Raw genomic sequence first — 16,656 nt, 5'->3', positions numbered from 1 at the left:
TCTGTCAAGGCAAATGAGCAAAAAGTCAACCAAGCAGATTGAAAGGGAAAAGATGAAATCTCAGGGCACAAGACATACATGGCACTCAGCGCCACAAGGGGTTATGGCAGCCAAGCTCAGTAAGTTTAATTTTAGTACAGGTAAGTTTAATTTCAGTGCAGCTTCCTATCTCTATCCTTGCCAGCCAGAGGAGGAACCAAATTCACACTGAAAAGATCCTGGTTCAGGGCTAACTCCTACAACCAGCTGGGTGTTACACAAGTGTTTCTGTGGTCTAGGACTGCCTACCAGCAAGTACAGAGCTAGTAACACACTTCTTCACAAACATATTTGAATTTGGCTGGTGAAAAACGCTGCATAAAACAGAGATAAATTAAGATTGTGGAAGGGTGCCTGCTCTCCTTTCTGGGCACAGTCTCCAACTGCCTGGATGAACAGACTCTTGGTTACACAGACACATTTGCATCAAGCTGGCCCTTATTAAAGTCTCCATGTTGTCCTGTGAAGTGTGGGGCCTCACCTGTGCCACAGTTCAGCTGCTGGGGTGCTGAGCCTCTGATTTGGTCACCCTCAGCTCGGTCCTTATGCAATTATTGCTCCTGGTCTGCCTAGTGCACATTGTTACGTGGGTGGTGAGAGGGCTCTGCATGCCCTGAGCCAGCACAATGTGTTACAGCAAATAAATGTCTTTCTGCCAGGTTTTTTTTTCTTTCTTTTGCTGTCTCTAAGCTGAGGGGATCCCTGCACAGCAGAGAGTGCTGCCTGGAGGCTGAGAACCCACACAAGCAACACCAGCTCACCTGGAAAGCCATGGAGTTAGCTGCAGCCAGGAAGATCCTCAAAGGCAGCTTGGCTTTGTAGGAGCGGTGGCTCCAGAGGCGATGCGCGCCCGCTGTCACGCCCAGAGCCGTCATCAGGAAACAGAAATAGGCTGAAAGACACAAACCAAAACACAGGGTCTGCCAGGGGGCCAGCTGACATCACTTGTGCTGCCTGTGCTGTGGAGATGCTCCTTGCCCTGCCTGCCAATGCCTGCAGGGTGGCTCAGGAGATGAGGCTGGGCAGACAGGAGGTGAGGCTCTCAGCCCACCTCTGCCTCACAGACTCTCTGCCTGAAGAGGACAGGCTCATTTTGCAAGTGTAAAATCAAAACAAGAGCAGATTCAAACATTAAAGAATATTAAAGGACAATTTCAAATCAATTTATACCATCTGCAGCAATGTGTTGTTTAGCCAGGGCTCCCTGCCACCCTACACACACACGTTTTGGTTAGAACAGCCTATTTCAAATACCAGAACAAATAGGGAAAATGAGACCCCAAAAATGGGTTTTGTACTTGTGTCTGCACAAGAGTCCATCCACCAGGGAACCCTGTTAGACAGGCAGTGGTTTGACAGGAATTCACAGTCTGCTTTTCCTGGTATGTAATGTAAAAGATTTGTCTTTGCAAAAAGAAAACAAATGTATATGTAGGTGTGTGTCTACTGTGTCCTTCTATCAACTCCCAGCTCACAGTGCTTGAAATTGCAGCGTCTGAGAGAAAATAGAATGGAAAGATATTTGGGAAAATAACAGCAACCATATTTCATGTTGACTATCACCCCTGCAGACTGAAGAAGCAAATGGACTTTTCCCATTCTGCTGGTGGATCCATCAAAAACAGATTTACCCAAACTGCTTGCCATTATGTGTATGGCCAAAATCCCTGTCATCTCCTGTACAGCAAACCAAAGCCTTTCTCACAAGATGCAGCAGACAGCTGGAGTCAGAATGGTCCCAGTGAAGATGATGTCTCTCTAAAACCTGTTTTGGGTGCCATCACTGAAGAGACAATTCTGATTTTCAGCAGGCTGAGTGCCCATGGTACTCCTAGAAAAGGCTCATTTGTGCAGTTATGCTGAGTCCATTGAAGTCTATAATGAAATTAAAACTTGTACTTACCTGAAGAGAGCTACAGGAATGAACTAAAGTCATGCATTCTCTCTGCACATTATCTGTAGACATTGCTGAATCTACAGATTACTCTCAGATCATTAAAATGCTGGCATCACAACTCCTCACACTCCAGTCTCCACTGCAGAGTTGCAGTTCTTGCATATGCTTTGCTAGAGCAAGGACTTGGGACTTGTATGAAATTAGGGAAAACCTATCCCACCATTTGCTGTGTGTGATGTTGAGCTGTGCAGAAACATCACTAAATAAAGCCTTCCAAATCACTCAAATGACTGTGATTGTGGGAACAGATCTGTGACACACAGAATACTGACATTATCCAGCTAACATAAAAATATTAAGGTTAGAGTCCTGAATCACTACAAGAACATATTTTCTGTGGGTTTTATGATTTTAACCTCCTGCTAGTCATGGGCTGAAATCTCCCATCTTCAGCAGTTTCTTTGCTTCCTTTAAAGCACAAGGGGGCTTTTTTCATGCTTCACAGCAACACATCATTTAATTGACCAAGTGCTTCTCAAGGGCAGCCATCCATCTTAATCATGAATGATTGCTTAAAACAAGAATGAAAGATCAATGGGCAAAGTGAGACAAGTGACATGAGGGTTGATTTCACCTCCCTTCTCTGTCCTGTGTAAGAAGGAGGCTGTGTGGTAGCTAACAGACCACATGGAATATCTGCACTGAACACAACCAGGGACAAGAAGCCTCTGTGGCCCTTTCCAGCCCCCAGGGACTTGCCAGCCCCAGCCCACTCCTGCAGTGCTCAAGTGATCAAGGGAACAGCTGGGGCTCATACCCACGCACCATGCCTATTTTTTGGCTTTGCAGAGGAGGAATCACAAGAGCAGGAATCTTCTCAATATAAATCCCGAGGGCTGAAACATCCCCAGAAACAAACAAACAAAATTACTCAGGAGGTTCAGTGGCGGAGCAGAAAAAAAATCCTGTCAGACAAATGCACTGCTTGGTGATAGCAAGTTTTGTGATTCTTACAGCAATTAAGGTGCCCAAAATTAATATTTGATCCAATGTATAAATAGCCAAGATGACAAATATTTGCCATGTAAGGAACAGGTCTCAAGCTCTCCTTTGCAGAATAAATTAGGATCTCAAACAAAAAATCAGACTACCAACTATTTGATTATATATTAATAATGCACAGCTACAGTATCTGTATGAGAAGATTCTGCTTGCTTCCTGTCCCATTTCTGGGGATAGGAGTGTGTGTAGGGGGTGAACATGTCAGTGAAACACAGAAGGATTGCAATGTGGAGCAAAGCAGCCAGTTAACAGCAATTCCTCCTTATAGTGAAAACACCCTCTCAGAAATGTAGCTAAATGGGTTTCCCAAGTAATAAACAGTAAATAATACTTATGGCAGAAAAAAAGGGGAAAAAAAATAAAGCCACAAGAAAAGTACCAGTTCACAACCTGGATTTCAAACAATTAATGTTGTATTTCTTTTTAATTTAGTGGGATACCTAATGTACAAAGAGGAAAATGGTAAAATAGCCAGATGTGTCCTCTGCATGCTCTGCTAAGGACTAGACAGGAGCATTTCCAATCAGCTCACTTGACAGAGCACAGCATAAGCAAAACAATTCAGAACTGGAGCAGAGGGAGAACCACTTAAAAGAGGGAACAAGGAGGAAGAGAGGGAAGAGAAACCAGCAGGTAAAGCAGTGCAAAAGGACAAAAGAGAGACCCAGAGCACGGGGACAGGGAGAGGATGCAAGAGAGACAAGGCACAGGAGGTTAAGGCACCGTGCAGGCAGGGAGCTGGAGGGTTGCTAGGCTTCCAACACACTGCCTGTGCACAGCTGCTATTTATGGGAACATGCCAGAATCAATAGGCAGAAGATTTGTATTCAACATTCTTATTAATGACCTGAAACAAAGGCAAACAGCATACTAATTACAACAGTGGATGATGCTATATTTGGAGCAGCAGTGAGAGAGCTAAAAAAACAAGGAAGGATCCATGCAGAAAGAGGGAAAGAAGGGCTCAAAGTAAAGACAAAGCAAGTCATGTAGTTTGGGGAGCAGTAATTGGAGACAGGGATCTGTGAGGAGGATGAGAAGCTTGGGGAAGCAGGAGCCTGAAAGGAAGATCACCAACAGTTCATAAAATATTCCCAGTGGGCCATATGATAAGGCAGCACGACATCAGTGTGATTTTGAACAGCAGGCACAGAGGTATCATCTCACTGTCAGACAGAAGCCATGAAAACTACACCAGCTAAATAATTTAAAAATGGATGGCAAATCAACAACATCAAGCATTTGAGCCACCTTTTTCAGAACAACTCATTATGCCCATAGCTGGATTTCTGGAAAAGTTTTACTAAGCCCAGTGCCAAACTCTTCCAAAAATCTCAGTATCCAGGGAAATGGCTTCCTATGAAGATAGGGGAGATGTTACCACAGCCTGTATCTACTTTACAGGCATCAGGAAATCATCCTCTGATCTTAGTGGTTGCTTAAATTGCAGCAGACCTCACCACCTAAAAATTTCAATTCTGTTTTATGCTAAATATCAAAATTAGAACAACTTCTGTTTCTGAAACCTGAACATTAGATATTTATGTATTTATTGTTTGTGAATCCAGCACATTACAGATTGATTTTGACTTTTATCTTGTTATTAAAAAAACCTAAATCAACCAAAAGAAGATGCTCAGCAAACACTGGGTTCCACTCTGCATATCTGAACAGACAATTCTTGCTCCTGAAAGCGAGAAGATGACTGAACATCCTTGTTCAGCACAGATGACAAGGAGACACTGTGGGATAGCAACTATCCCCACATTACCAATGTCAAACACAACCCTGCTAGACGGAGCAAATCACAATTATCTCAGAGGGACCGTACATCAGACAGGAAAACAGGAGCAGTGAAACAAAATCAACTGCACTTTCACAATAGCACTACTGTCAAGACACAAACCATCTTTAAAATACACAATAATGTCACAGAGCTGCTCCCATGGGGTGGCAGCACACAGAGCCTGGCACCAGCTCACACCAGTGGCTCTGATCCCTGTGTGGATGGCAGGCACAGAGGGCCAGCAGGGCTGGAGCAGGGCAGCGAATCAGCCCTTGCCAGACTCACTGCAGGCATCTCTCTCCCATGTGACTCCCAGTCCCTTCACAGGGGCTTGAACAACCACAGCAAGGTGACTGCTCTGCCACCATCCTCACACTTGGCTCTCTGTGAGGGGTTCCACACACAGAGCCCACCACAGCCCTATTTTCGGTACACACTTAGGGACCAGGCAGCTGCTGTGAAGCTTTGAGCCTGTTTGCATGTCACAGCATGTAAGAAACTTTTTTCTGGAGCAGATTTGGTTTTAAGTCAAGTGATGACACATCTTACATCAGCCAGGACTGGGGAGTACTACATCAATGCCAGCAAGCTGGGAAGAAATTCCCAGTCTCTCCAGTACCAACAATGGAGAAAAACATGTGGGGGAAAGGGCTCACTCCTTTAAACAAGAGAGATGGCAGGCTTTGTGAGATCAGAGCAGTGGCTCACCTAGCCACATATGTTCTTCTGACAGGGGCAAGGGCAGTTGCTATGCAGTGGAGACTGAATTAAAGAAGAATTAAAACACTAATTAAAAAGGAAAAAAAGAAAAAAAAAAAAAAAGACCACACAGGCCAGCTATTGTTGCACTAGCACTGCTTGCACACTTCAAGTGGTGTGGACTTCAAGAGGTGACATTTTGCACAGAGTACATGAAAAGTAATTACCAAGGCAAGTAATTACTGGAGGCTGTCCCAGAATTGTTATCACACTTGCTCTGACCAGCAGGGTGACAGACCTTGGGTCAGGATGCCACCAAGGGTCAGGGCCCTGGTTTGATGTCTTGCTCTGAGGGCATCAGCCCCATTTACTCCTGTGCTGGCTGCTGCCAGCTCCCTGAAGCAAAGGGCTGCTCACAACCAGCCCACAGCATTATTTTGTACGTGCTCAGGGAGCTGCTCCTTCAGCAGTGTCTGCACACTCCAGGTGCTATTTTGGAAAAACTTTAGCTCTTCTACTGCCATCTTTCTGGGGATGTTTCAGAAGCACACAGCACTCTGCTCTGATGGAGATCCCACTGCTGGGTCAGGACACTCACAGCACTGCTCAGACTAGAAGGTCTGACACATTCCCAGGCCCAGCCTGAAGCCACATTCAGAAAAGGCTTATACATTTTTACAAACACACTCTGTGTCTCCAGCAGGTCAAGGAGCAGCAGGCAAGATCCCCTGGATACAGGAGGGAGTAATTTCCTCAGATGTGAATTCTAATCACACTAATGGCAAAGGAAGCACATCTTTTGCTTGGGGAATCAAAATTAATAAATGCAAGGGCTGTGCTTCACCTGTAGACATCTGTTACCTCTTCAACAAGAGGGCAGCTGGAGACAGCTGACCTTAAAATGCTGTTCATGATGGAGACATCTTGTGACATGACACCATTTGGTGGAAATTCTCTCTCCACAGTAGCCAGCAAAGTCTCAAGCAAGCTGCTGAGAAATTTTCATCTTAGCACAGGCCATTTTTCTCCCCTGTATGTAAAAGGATAACACAACTTGACTCACTTGTATTAAAAAAAAAAAAAACCAAACTATTTGAGGATTAAAAATTACAGGAATGGACATGAAACTTTTGTCTGTTTCCACACTAGCAACCTGTGCTTATTCAATCAGAAAAAAATTGCTTGTTAGGGAATTTTACTAACCCAATGAGTCAAACCCAAAATCTTCCATTATGCTGCAAGAACTGCATGAGACATACAAACAGCAAGTTGCTCAAGCATAAACATGCAAAGCTGACTGACTGCCACAAATATGGAACACTCCTGTAACTTCCAGTGATGATTTTTTCCTTTCTAAAACTTAAATTACATCTGCATATCCTGTATCTGCCTTCTCCTCCTAACTTGGATTTTGCTGTTATTCAGTGACAGATTTAGGGCTAATATCACCAAACCAGGGAAAGTATTTCCAGTGGTGCCTAACTTCATTCCCTCTGAAATTCAGGGCAGCGCTGCCACCCATTTCAGCAGCTGCACCATGCCTGGTCTCTTCTGAACTCCTAAGAGATCCTCCACTTCACCACACACACAGACAGAGGCAGAAGATCCTCTTCTCATTCAACATCAGGGCTCAGACCAGAAATGCAGCTGCCAATTTTGTGGTGTCTCCTATGCTCTTTTATGTTTTCATTAGATAATGTCAAGTTTGGGAATCCACTTTCTTAAAATGCCATGTCTGCCCTCAGAATGGAAAGTTTTCCTACCCCAAATCAGGGCAGCAGTCTTTCCAAACACCTCGGTTAAAAGTGCTGGTTGATGTCACACACTGCACCAGTGGGAGGGCAGGGTCACCATCAGCATTCTTAGATGCAGATTAGGTATCAAGACCCCAGGACACATCTGTACTGCTAAACTCCAGGGAAATCTTGGAGATCTCTTCCTCCACAGTAAAGACACACCAGGCAGCAGTAACATATCATTTAACTTGCAGCATAATGCTAAAAAAAAGCCTTATTTCCTAACCTGGAACTATATTTATTAAGGAGGAAGAAATTTCCACCACAGTCCCTAAATCACGCCAAGAAGTGATGCTGCATTAGTGCTCTGGCCCTGGGGTCTCTGGGATGGAAACACTGCTCTGCTAGCCAACCCTCTGCTCACTGAGCCCTGCTAACTATCCAAGGCTGCCATCCAAAGTTCCTTGGGCTGGATTCAAGTGAGCAAATGAGAATTAAAAAGCACTGGCATGCAGCAGCCCCAATTTCCTGGGCCGCCCACCATACAGGTCATGCCAGCTCTCACGGGGAGCCGTGCTTCCCTGTGGAGAGCACACATGCAAAATCCCAGGCAAGAAAGTTTCATCTAAAATTAGATCTACACATCCTCTGAGCTACTCTAAATTGAGCCAAGAGAGACAGAGATAAGAGGAAGCACATCAAAGGCAAAGGGGAAGCAGAGTTTCAGAGCTGCACAGAAGATGATTTCTGATGATGCCCTGCTGCTGCCCCTCTGTACCGTGGTGGAGCTCCAGGAGAAGCCATCTATCACATCCCCTTGGCCCTGCCACCACCAGCTCATGAAATCCAGGCTGCCTCTGCCTGGGTGCACATGCCTGAGTATGCATTTTCAGGAACATTCCCCACAGCCAGCACTTTTGGCTGAGTATACAAAAGACTTTATTCCAGTTGGAATAGCAGAAATGTTCATATTGACAGCTGCAGCCAATGTGACACAAATAGAGCCAACAGAGCAATGGAAATCGTGGCTGACAGCAATTATTGCAGCCAATGCCAGAACTCCCCTAGGAAGGAAATACAGATTCCCTGAACTCACCAGCAGCTGAAGATTGCCTTAAGATGTCGAACAGCTTGCATATATTTTTAGATCAAAAGAAAAGGCTGGAAGATGCTTTGGCTTCTCTGAAATTTTTGATGCTTATGTGTAGCCTGTCTCAGCTCAGCTGGGTCCTGCGTCATCACAAAACCACGGGCAGATTTCACTCCTCTCCTAGTGACCTCACTGCTGTCCTCAATCCACACACTGACTCGGGCTCTGCTGGGTTTTAAGTGCTCTATAAATTCTGCCAAGACATAATAAATGCCAATTTTACCTCTTTTTTTCAGGGACAAAGTAAAAAAATAGCATGGTTAAGGCATTAGCACAGCACCCCAGAGCCTTGCGTTCAGCAGGCAGCTCTGCCCTGAGGAAGAAGGTTTAGTTATTGTTTAGTTATTGTTTAGTTATTGCTTAGTTATTGCTTAACATCCCTGTCCAAAAAGGGACAAAGCCAAAGCTGACCCTGTGCAGAACCAGGTACATGACAGGGGAATGCCCTGCTCTGACCCAGTGCCCTCCCTGTGACCACCACAGCAGAGATCTGATGGGTTTGACTTTCCAGGGCTTCACAGTCCAGATGATGTTTCCTTCTGTATCACTGCACCTTGCCTAGCTGTTTTGTGCCTGCTCCACTTGTATGCTATCAGCTGCTGTACCTCTTCCTCCCCCTTCCAAAACCAAACAGAGCTCAGAGCAAAACCTGTTACAAAAAATGGCCTCTTCCAACTTTCCCTCCTGGCAGTTTTAGCCTCAGAGCTGGGCTGCAAGTGGTAAATTTAATCAAAATCAGAATGCACAAGCCCCCTGCACCCAACAGGTCAGTTAGCCAGAGCTGTCAGGTTGAGGATGGTGCCAGGACAGAGGAGGAGACCTTGTGTGTGGGCAGGATGATGCTCCCCAGGGGCACTCACCAGGTGACTGCTCCCCACACTGCCCCAGTGACTGCTCACTGTGTCCCTCCAGCACAAACAGCCCTCCCCCAGCCCAGCTCTGCTCCTCCAGAGAGCTCGAGCACTCAGAACATCATCTGAGACACCACTGTCCAAAAATGTCTGGAGAAACATCCTCCAGAAATCCCTATCCCCTCCTGCTGAGGACCAAGAGGGATGGCAGGCACACAATTCCCCATGCCGGCATCACAAACAGCCTTCTCCTCTGTTTCACACCAGCTTTGCTTTACTTAGCACAGTAATTGTTAATGTTTCACTCTCCACTGGGGCAGCACATTTTATTGTTGACCTACACGGTAAAAATAAAATCTGATTACAAGAAATTGCTTGGCTTCAATTCTAACATCGGTGTTAGTTACAAGTGCAGCTGTGACTGCAGGGAGGGTAGGTGCAGTGGCAGAGATGAGGAACCACACTAAATTCAGCGCAGTAAGCCCCCTGAGACTTCTCCTGCAGACAAGTCCATCCTGACTCATCCACTGAAACTCCTCAGAGCCTCTATTCTACCAGCCCCACCTGCACATGGAACCAAAGATAAAAAGCTAGAGCCAGAAATCCCTGGTGACTCCCCAGAGCAGCCTGCCCCAGCTCAGGGACTGGAGGACCATGGCAAAAGAAGGCACTTTATGTGTTTGTGGCCTTTGGCTGGGCTTTTGTGTGTTTCCCACAGCCAGCTCTGGGAGTACCAGCAAACCTTCAAGGGGCTTCTTCACAAGGATGCCTCTCCCAAGCCCACAATACCAGGGGGCAGCCCAAATGCCAACAATCCTGCCAAATTCAGACAGGGATTTCTACCTTTGCTGGATCCAGCTGTCATCTCTGTCCTCAGCACACAGATCAAAGGGAAAGAGTGCTTGAAGTTCTTGTGGCTTGGCTGGTCAGAGCAGCCCAGCAGTGCTTTGTGCTGGGTGAACATCTCAATATCAAGCACACACAGCTTTACTGTTCACTCATCCATTCCCACTGTAGGAACTCCTCAGGAGTGCCCTGAACCCCCTCCTGAGAGCAACGGGGCCAAAGGACTGTCACAGACACATTTTATGAAAAATCCTTTTGCTAGGATTTTTTCTCCTGAGAAGCCATGAGGCCTCAGGAACAAAATGTAAACAATGATTACCTGCTGCTGTGGAATACAACAGGTGGATCTGTGATTGGTCTCATGTGGTTGTTTCTAATTAGTGGCCAATCACAGTCAGCTGGCTCGGACTGTCTCAGTCAGTCACAAGATTTTATTATTCCGTTCTTTTTCCTTTGCTTGCAAGCCTTCTGATGAAATCCTTTCTTCTATTCTTTTAGTATAGTTTTAATATAATATATATCATAAAATAATAAATGAACCTTCTGAAACATGGAGTCAGATCCTTGCCTCTTCTCTCATCCTAGGACCCCTGTGAACACACCACAATGGACCATCACACACACCCAGGGCTCAGCACACACATGGAATTTTCCCTCTGTTCCTGTGCTCACAGTGATGTGATGCACACAGGACAGAGGGAAACAACACAGGAGCACCAGAAAATCAGGATAAGGAACAAAAACACATACTTACAGCTGTACACTCTGACAGACAAGGCCCTAAGGAACCACTCCAGCAACAGTTAAACCAGAGAGGAGTTAAACAACATCCAACAGGCAGGAGTGTCCTCAGCAGGAGATCCCCTCAGAGCAGGATGCTGGAACAGACCCAGGAACACTCTGTGACTGTATCCATCCATACCTGTTCCATGAACAGGCTGCCCAGGGAAGGGGTGTAGTCTCCATCCCTGGGTGGATTCAAAAGATGCACAGTTGTGGTACTTAGGGACATGGTTTAGCTGTGGACTTGGCAGTGTAGGTTAATGATTGGTTTTGATGATCTTAGAGGCCTTTTCCAACCCAAGTGATTCTGTGATGCTGTCCTATCTGTGCACTATGTGAGGGTGTGTTCCCACTTTTACCATGGCCATGGAGCTCAGATCAATTCCAGAGGTGTTACAGCCAGCCCCAGATTCGGGGCTCATGCCATTTTTAAGGAGAGAACCACTGTTTGAGAAAATACTTTGTTCTTCTCAGAGATAATGGGAGTTCAGCTCTTGATGCCAGGAGGGAAGGAAGAAGCCAAGAATTTGGCTATTCAGAGTGACAGCTGTGTAAGTACACTTTCAAATGGGCCAGGGGAGTAAAAAGCCAGCCCAAAACCTCTCTGGAGACAAGCAGGGCTATTCTCCTGGGCAGAGGTGCACCTCAGAGATGCAATTAACATTTGGATGCTCCACCTCATGATCTAGTGGAGCAGCTGCTGTCTCAAACTGCTGAAAGCCTGGTGGAGCTGGGGGCTGACGGACAACAAGGCCAGACTCCTGCATTCCACAGAAACCTCCCAGAGCTGCTCTCTGCTCGTGGCTGGGACTGTCCTGGGAGCCAGCAAGCAGGAGATCACCATGGGGATCAAGGTGAAAAAAGGTCCTTCTGTTCATTAAGCTCTTCCCACAAAGAATCCAAGATAAATGCCTTTGTTCACCATTTCTGACCCAAACCTCACCTACAGCAATCACCTGAGCACAACCACCATCCAGGCCACAGAGGAGCATAAACACTCTCAAGAGTGGCAGCAGGAGTGACAGAGAAGTTTCCATCAAATGTCTCCATTTCCCTGGGTGTGAAACAAAGACAATATTTTCACTTTCCTTCATCCATCCACAGAGGTGCCAAGGGGAACTTCCCTGGGGCTAGGATATTTTATTTACAGCTGTCTGGCCGTGCATAGGAATGGTTTGGCACTAAAGCCAGTTAATAACCAGAAAGCCAGCAGGTGGCACTCAAGAATATCCAAGACTCTGGAATCATGCAGGACCAATAAAACTTGCATCTGCAGTGCACAACAGCAACCTGTGCCTCGTTACACAGGCGTGCTGCCCACCAGCAGCCTGAGAAAGAGGGGATAACCCCGAGTGCTGAGACCACAATTGCTTTAATCCCTTTTGTTGAAGGGATCCAGGCATCCCAGGTGGGATCCAGACTCTTGCCTGGAGCAGCCTGGATCTCAGCAAGGGTGCAGCTGGGCAGCGCTGCTGCTCTGTCTGCTCTCCCAGCACTCGTGCACAGGGGAAAGCTGGGGATAACCATGGCAAAGGGCTCACCACAGCTGAACATGAACAATCTGGAGCTCTCAGGAGCACTAAACATCTCCTAAATGCTGCTAAAACAACAGCAACAAGGCTCCCTTCCCACATGAGCACCATTAGGGCAAGGCCATGCTCCTTGCCAAGCCCAGGCTCTGGCAAGGCACAGCAGGGTGTGACATCCACTTCTCCCTCACGCAGCTCTGCCAAACACATCCAGGTGATTTGGGATTTCTGGGTGGCCATGCTTGTGCAGGTTTTTAAAGGTGTTTCAGCAGCCTGGAATGAAAGGTTTTAAAGCAGGTAAACAGCTTAATCTCTTGTGCAGCAGCTCTGTTTCCTACAATTAATTTGGCTACTTCAAGTGCTTCCTCACAAGCCCTCTGCAAAGACTAAAAAGAACCTTTTTCCAAACAAAATCCGAGACAATCACGTCATGCCCCAGATGGAGTCTTTAAGAAATTACCATGAGCCCACCAAAAGAAACTGTGAGCAGCTGTCAGCATTGGGCCCTGCAGTGAAACATGCTGGTCCTTCCCTCTGTACAAAGATTTCAGAGTTTTTTAGTTTGCTTTCCTAAATCCAACAGATAAAGCTCCCTGGGACTGCCACAGGGTGGAGCTGGCTGGAGCAAGGAGGCTCCTGGATAAGAAGCCTCATTTAATGGCACGTTACTGTCGTAGGTGACCTCTGGAAGGTGGTGCAGCATGGCCAGCCCAAAAGAGGACATCAGTGAGCCACAGCCCCAGCTGGCCACAAGCACCTCTCTGCACAAATTCCTTTCTGGAAAATCTCCATGCCAGCCCCACCAGCAGTGAGCTGCTCCCACCCTGCTCAGTTCCCCCTGGGAGGATGGTGATGCCTCCCCTTCAAACCCCCGTGGTGCTGAGCACCAGGGAGAAGGCAGCAGGGTCCTCTCCACAGCAAACCACAGGTCAGGCTGGCAGAGAGCAAGGCAAGGGAGCTCCCAGCGAGCCCAAGCTGCACAGCAGGGGACATTCCACATCCACTCAGCAGGTTCCATGGCTGTCCCACGGGCACAGCCCAGGGCTGCTCCATGCCTTGCACACACCATCTGCTGCCTCTCGGGTCAGGGCAGCTCCCAGCTCATGGAAAATTCTGACATGAGTAATTTCATTGTTTTTGTTCAGCTTGGACTGAAATCAAATTCCACAGAGACACTGGGATGGCCCTGAAAGCCTGTGTTTCAACCAGCTTATCTGTACATCCCTTGAAAGATAACCCAATTCCCGGTTCTGCAGCATCCACATCCCCAGTTCTGCAGCCCCCAGAGTGCTGTTTGGGATCCCTGGTGCAGCCCCAGCTCCACGTGGGGTGTGGGAAGCTGCAGCTCGGGGTGCTGGTGCGAGAGGCAGCGGGAACAGAGGAGCACAGATAATCCAGGGTAAACAACCAGCTGAGCCTTCCTTGGCAGCGCTCTCCCATTGTCTATTATGTACAGCTGGACAAATGTCAATAAATTACCAATGGAAATGAGCCCTGCTGAGCAGGCAGCTTGGCCTGAGCAGCTGTTTGCTAGGTGGCACAGTGGCATTTCAGCTCCACTCTGCCATCCGTGCTGCAGCAGCTGCCTGCCCCCGGGGGTGGGAAGGGAAGGAGGAAAGGAAGAGGGAGGGTTTGTACCTGGCCTCCCTCAGGGGAGAACACGACAGGAGGTGGATGTCTTGGGGGAGAAGAAGGTAAGAAGGCAGGCAGGCAGTGGTGAGTCATGGGAAGCTGTGGCTTCCTGCCAGACACCAGGGAGGTCACAGCCAGCACTGGCATCCCACCCCCAGCACACTTGTTCCTGCAGCTTGTCCATGGGGGACCAGTGGTGGGAAACACACAGTGGCTTGCACAGGATCACTGGGAAGCTTCCTGAGTGCCAGGGAAGCTTGGGAAGAGGAAGAAAACCACAGAGGGATGCATGGAAGGCTGCAGCTCCTCCATCTGCATCCTTCAGCGTACACACATCCCTGCACTACCTGACACTACTCCCATGCCGCCATCCAAGTTTGCCAGCCCGGCTCCGAAGGCTGGCTGGCAGCCAGCGCCCACAGAAAGGCAGTCTCACAGCTGATCTGCACGGGGAAGGAGATGTGGAGAACTGGGGAGGGCGAGGGACACCTCTGATTGACACCTCTTCCTCCCAACACTTCACTGGTTGGCTCCTGCCACACTGGAGCGAGGTGCGTGTGTCAACTTCAGCAACAGCCACCCTTTTTGATCTGCCCTGTGTGGCTCAGAGGGATCCCAGAAACAGGTCACCAGCGTGGCAGCAAGCTAATTTGTCTGACACATTCTGCAGGAGAGTGTGTATTTTCACGTTGCTCAGCACCTCTGAGGTGGCAGCAGCCAGATGTGAGAGTGGCATGCAGTGTCCAGGACAGCTGGAGCCAGCGCTCTCACTCCCTGCTGTGGAGCCCCTGTAAAAAACACCTACCAAACTCCTGTAAAAACTCTGTGGTCTGCTCTAGGGTGGCTGTTAAAAATAATTATGTCAAGAAATGAGAGGATCTCACTTTCAGAAGGAAAGGCATTAAGCTGCAAAGTCGCTGAGAACTGTTTATTATGTAGCATCTGTTTAATCTCCAGCAGGAAAAAATACCTCGGAGGATGGAGGGCTGAATTGGTAATTCCATCCTTTGCCTCTAGCCTCAGAGGGATTTTTGTAATTAAGCACAGTGAAATCAGAGAGGATTTCAAATTGTCTTCTTGGAAAGGCAAAACAGAAAAAGCAAGCCCACCTGCGTGCACACAACAGGACCTAAAAGGGTTGAAAGCAGACCACAGGCTGTGCATTCCAGCCACACAGCTCCCACAGGCTCTCCTGGTCTCCCTGATCGCACAGCTGTGGCCAAGATAAACTATGAAATCAGCCTGAACACAAGCAGGAATAGGAAGGAGAGAGGAGTAGTGCTTGCAGAAGGAAACTATGCAAAACACAACCACTTCTGGTGATGAGCAAGCCAGGGGGGATTGTGCAAACCAGGCTGCCAGTCAAATGCAGGTACCCTCCAGAAACTGAGGAGGGTAACTGAGGAAAAGATTCATTTCCCAACTGCAAGCAGCAATGCTGGCAATTTCTCAGTGTTTAAGACTGAATATCAAAAGCTGAACCCGTGAAAAAGAGCTTTAGGACTTCTCCAAACAGAAGGAATAAGCCTGACTTCTAAAGCATTTAACTGGGGCTTCTGAAGAGTCACCTCGACAGCAATGATGGCAGCCTACCAACCCAAATTCCATGTCTGTGAGTTCCTGCAGCAGAGACCCTTCTTTCCTCTGCATAAAAGAATCCCAGGCTGTTACATCCTCCACTTACCTCAAAGCAGGTATTTATCCAAGAAATTGCATCAGCTGTAAGCAGCACTCAAGTTTTTACCCTCTTGACCACCGAGATTCATGTGAAACAATCAATACAGGGTTCTGCCTGATGAACAGTGACGCTGACATTCACCATCTATTTGGTCTCACAAACCCTGACAAGCCTCGCACAATACTGCAGTGCTTCTATGTAGCATTTTCTCCCGGCACCGTTCTTCTGTGGAGAAAAGAGGACCTCACCACTGTGGGATGGAAGAAAAGAAGCTGTATTTCATATTCCCTTCCCCACACCGAATCCTTGGCTTCTCACGGCGAGCAGAACAGACGCTGCAAGCCATCTCCCCTCAGAAAGCACAGCCCGGCTTATCGCATCTGAGCCAGCACCTTACAGCACTTACTCGACTTTCACATCTTCCCTAATGAAAATTTGTCATCACCTTCCGCAAGAAACAAACGAGGAGCAGAAACCCGCGGGTGTTCAGAAAGTAACACGGTGAAACAGCAAGGGGACGGCCAGCGCGTCCTCCCTCAGACCTTTACACCGAAACACCAGCGCTTGGCTGGGCTTTTTTAACTAAAAAAACCAGATAAACGCAACCGGAGGCAGAGCGCCTCCTGTTTCTACAGCAACCGAGGGCCCGGCGCGGCGCTGGCATCCCGGGAGCGGCCGGGGGGGCCTCGGGAACAAAAGCCACAAACGGGGCACGGACCGGGGAAACCGAGCGGTGCCCGCCGCCCCCCGCCCCACCTGTGGCGCCCCCGGCACTCACCCCAGAGCAGGGTGAGGATGTGCGCCCGCGGCACCAGGCTCAGCGCGTACACGGCGCCCAGGTGCAGCAGCCCCATCAGCACCACGTTGCGCCAGACGATGGCCTGCCCTCCGGGGCCCGCCGAGCCCGCCGTGTCCGCGGTGTCCGCCGTGCCCGCCTCGCCGCCGGCCGCCCTCCGTGGCGCGGCCAT

At 48.2% G+C, this 16,656-nt stretch overlaps 1 protein-coding gene across 1 annotated transcript in view; it reads right to left on the bottom strand.

Moving 5' to 3' along the window:
* Window positions 1-16,656, bottom strand: part of SCD5 (stearoyl-CoA desaturase 5) — a 26,601-nt gene extending 9,945 nt beyond the window's left edge. The window contains exons 1-2 of the mRNA XM_074540847.1: window positions 16,467-16,656; window positions 801-931 (exon numbers count right to left, since the gene is read on the bottom strand). Of these exons, the coding sequence (XP_074396948.1) occupies window positions 801-931; window positions 16,467-16,656 (321 nt within the window). The remainder of the gene's footprint in view (window positions 1-800; window positions 932-16,466) is intronic.

Source organism: Zonotrichia albicollis, chromosome 5, assembly GCF_047830755.1.
Source record: "Zonotrichia albicollis isolate bZonAlb1 chromosome 5, bZonAlb1.hap1, whole genome shotgun sequence".
Lineage (NCBI taxonomy): Eukaryota > Metazoa > Chordata > Aves > Passeriformes > Passerellidae > Zonotrichia > Zonotrichia albicollis.
This window is presented reverse-complemented; position numbering and strand designations above follow the sequence as displayed.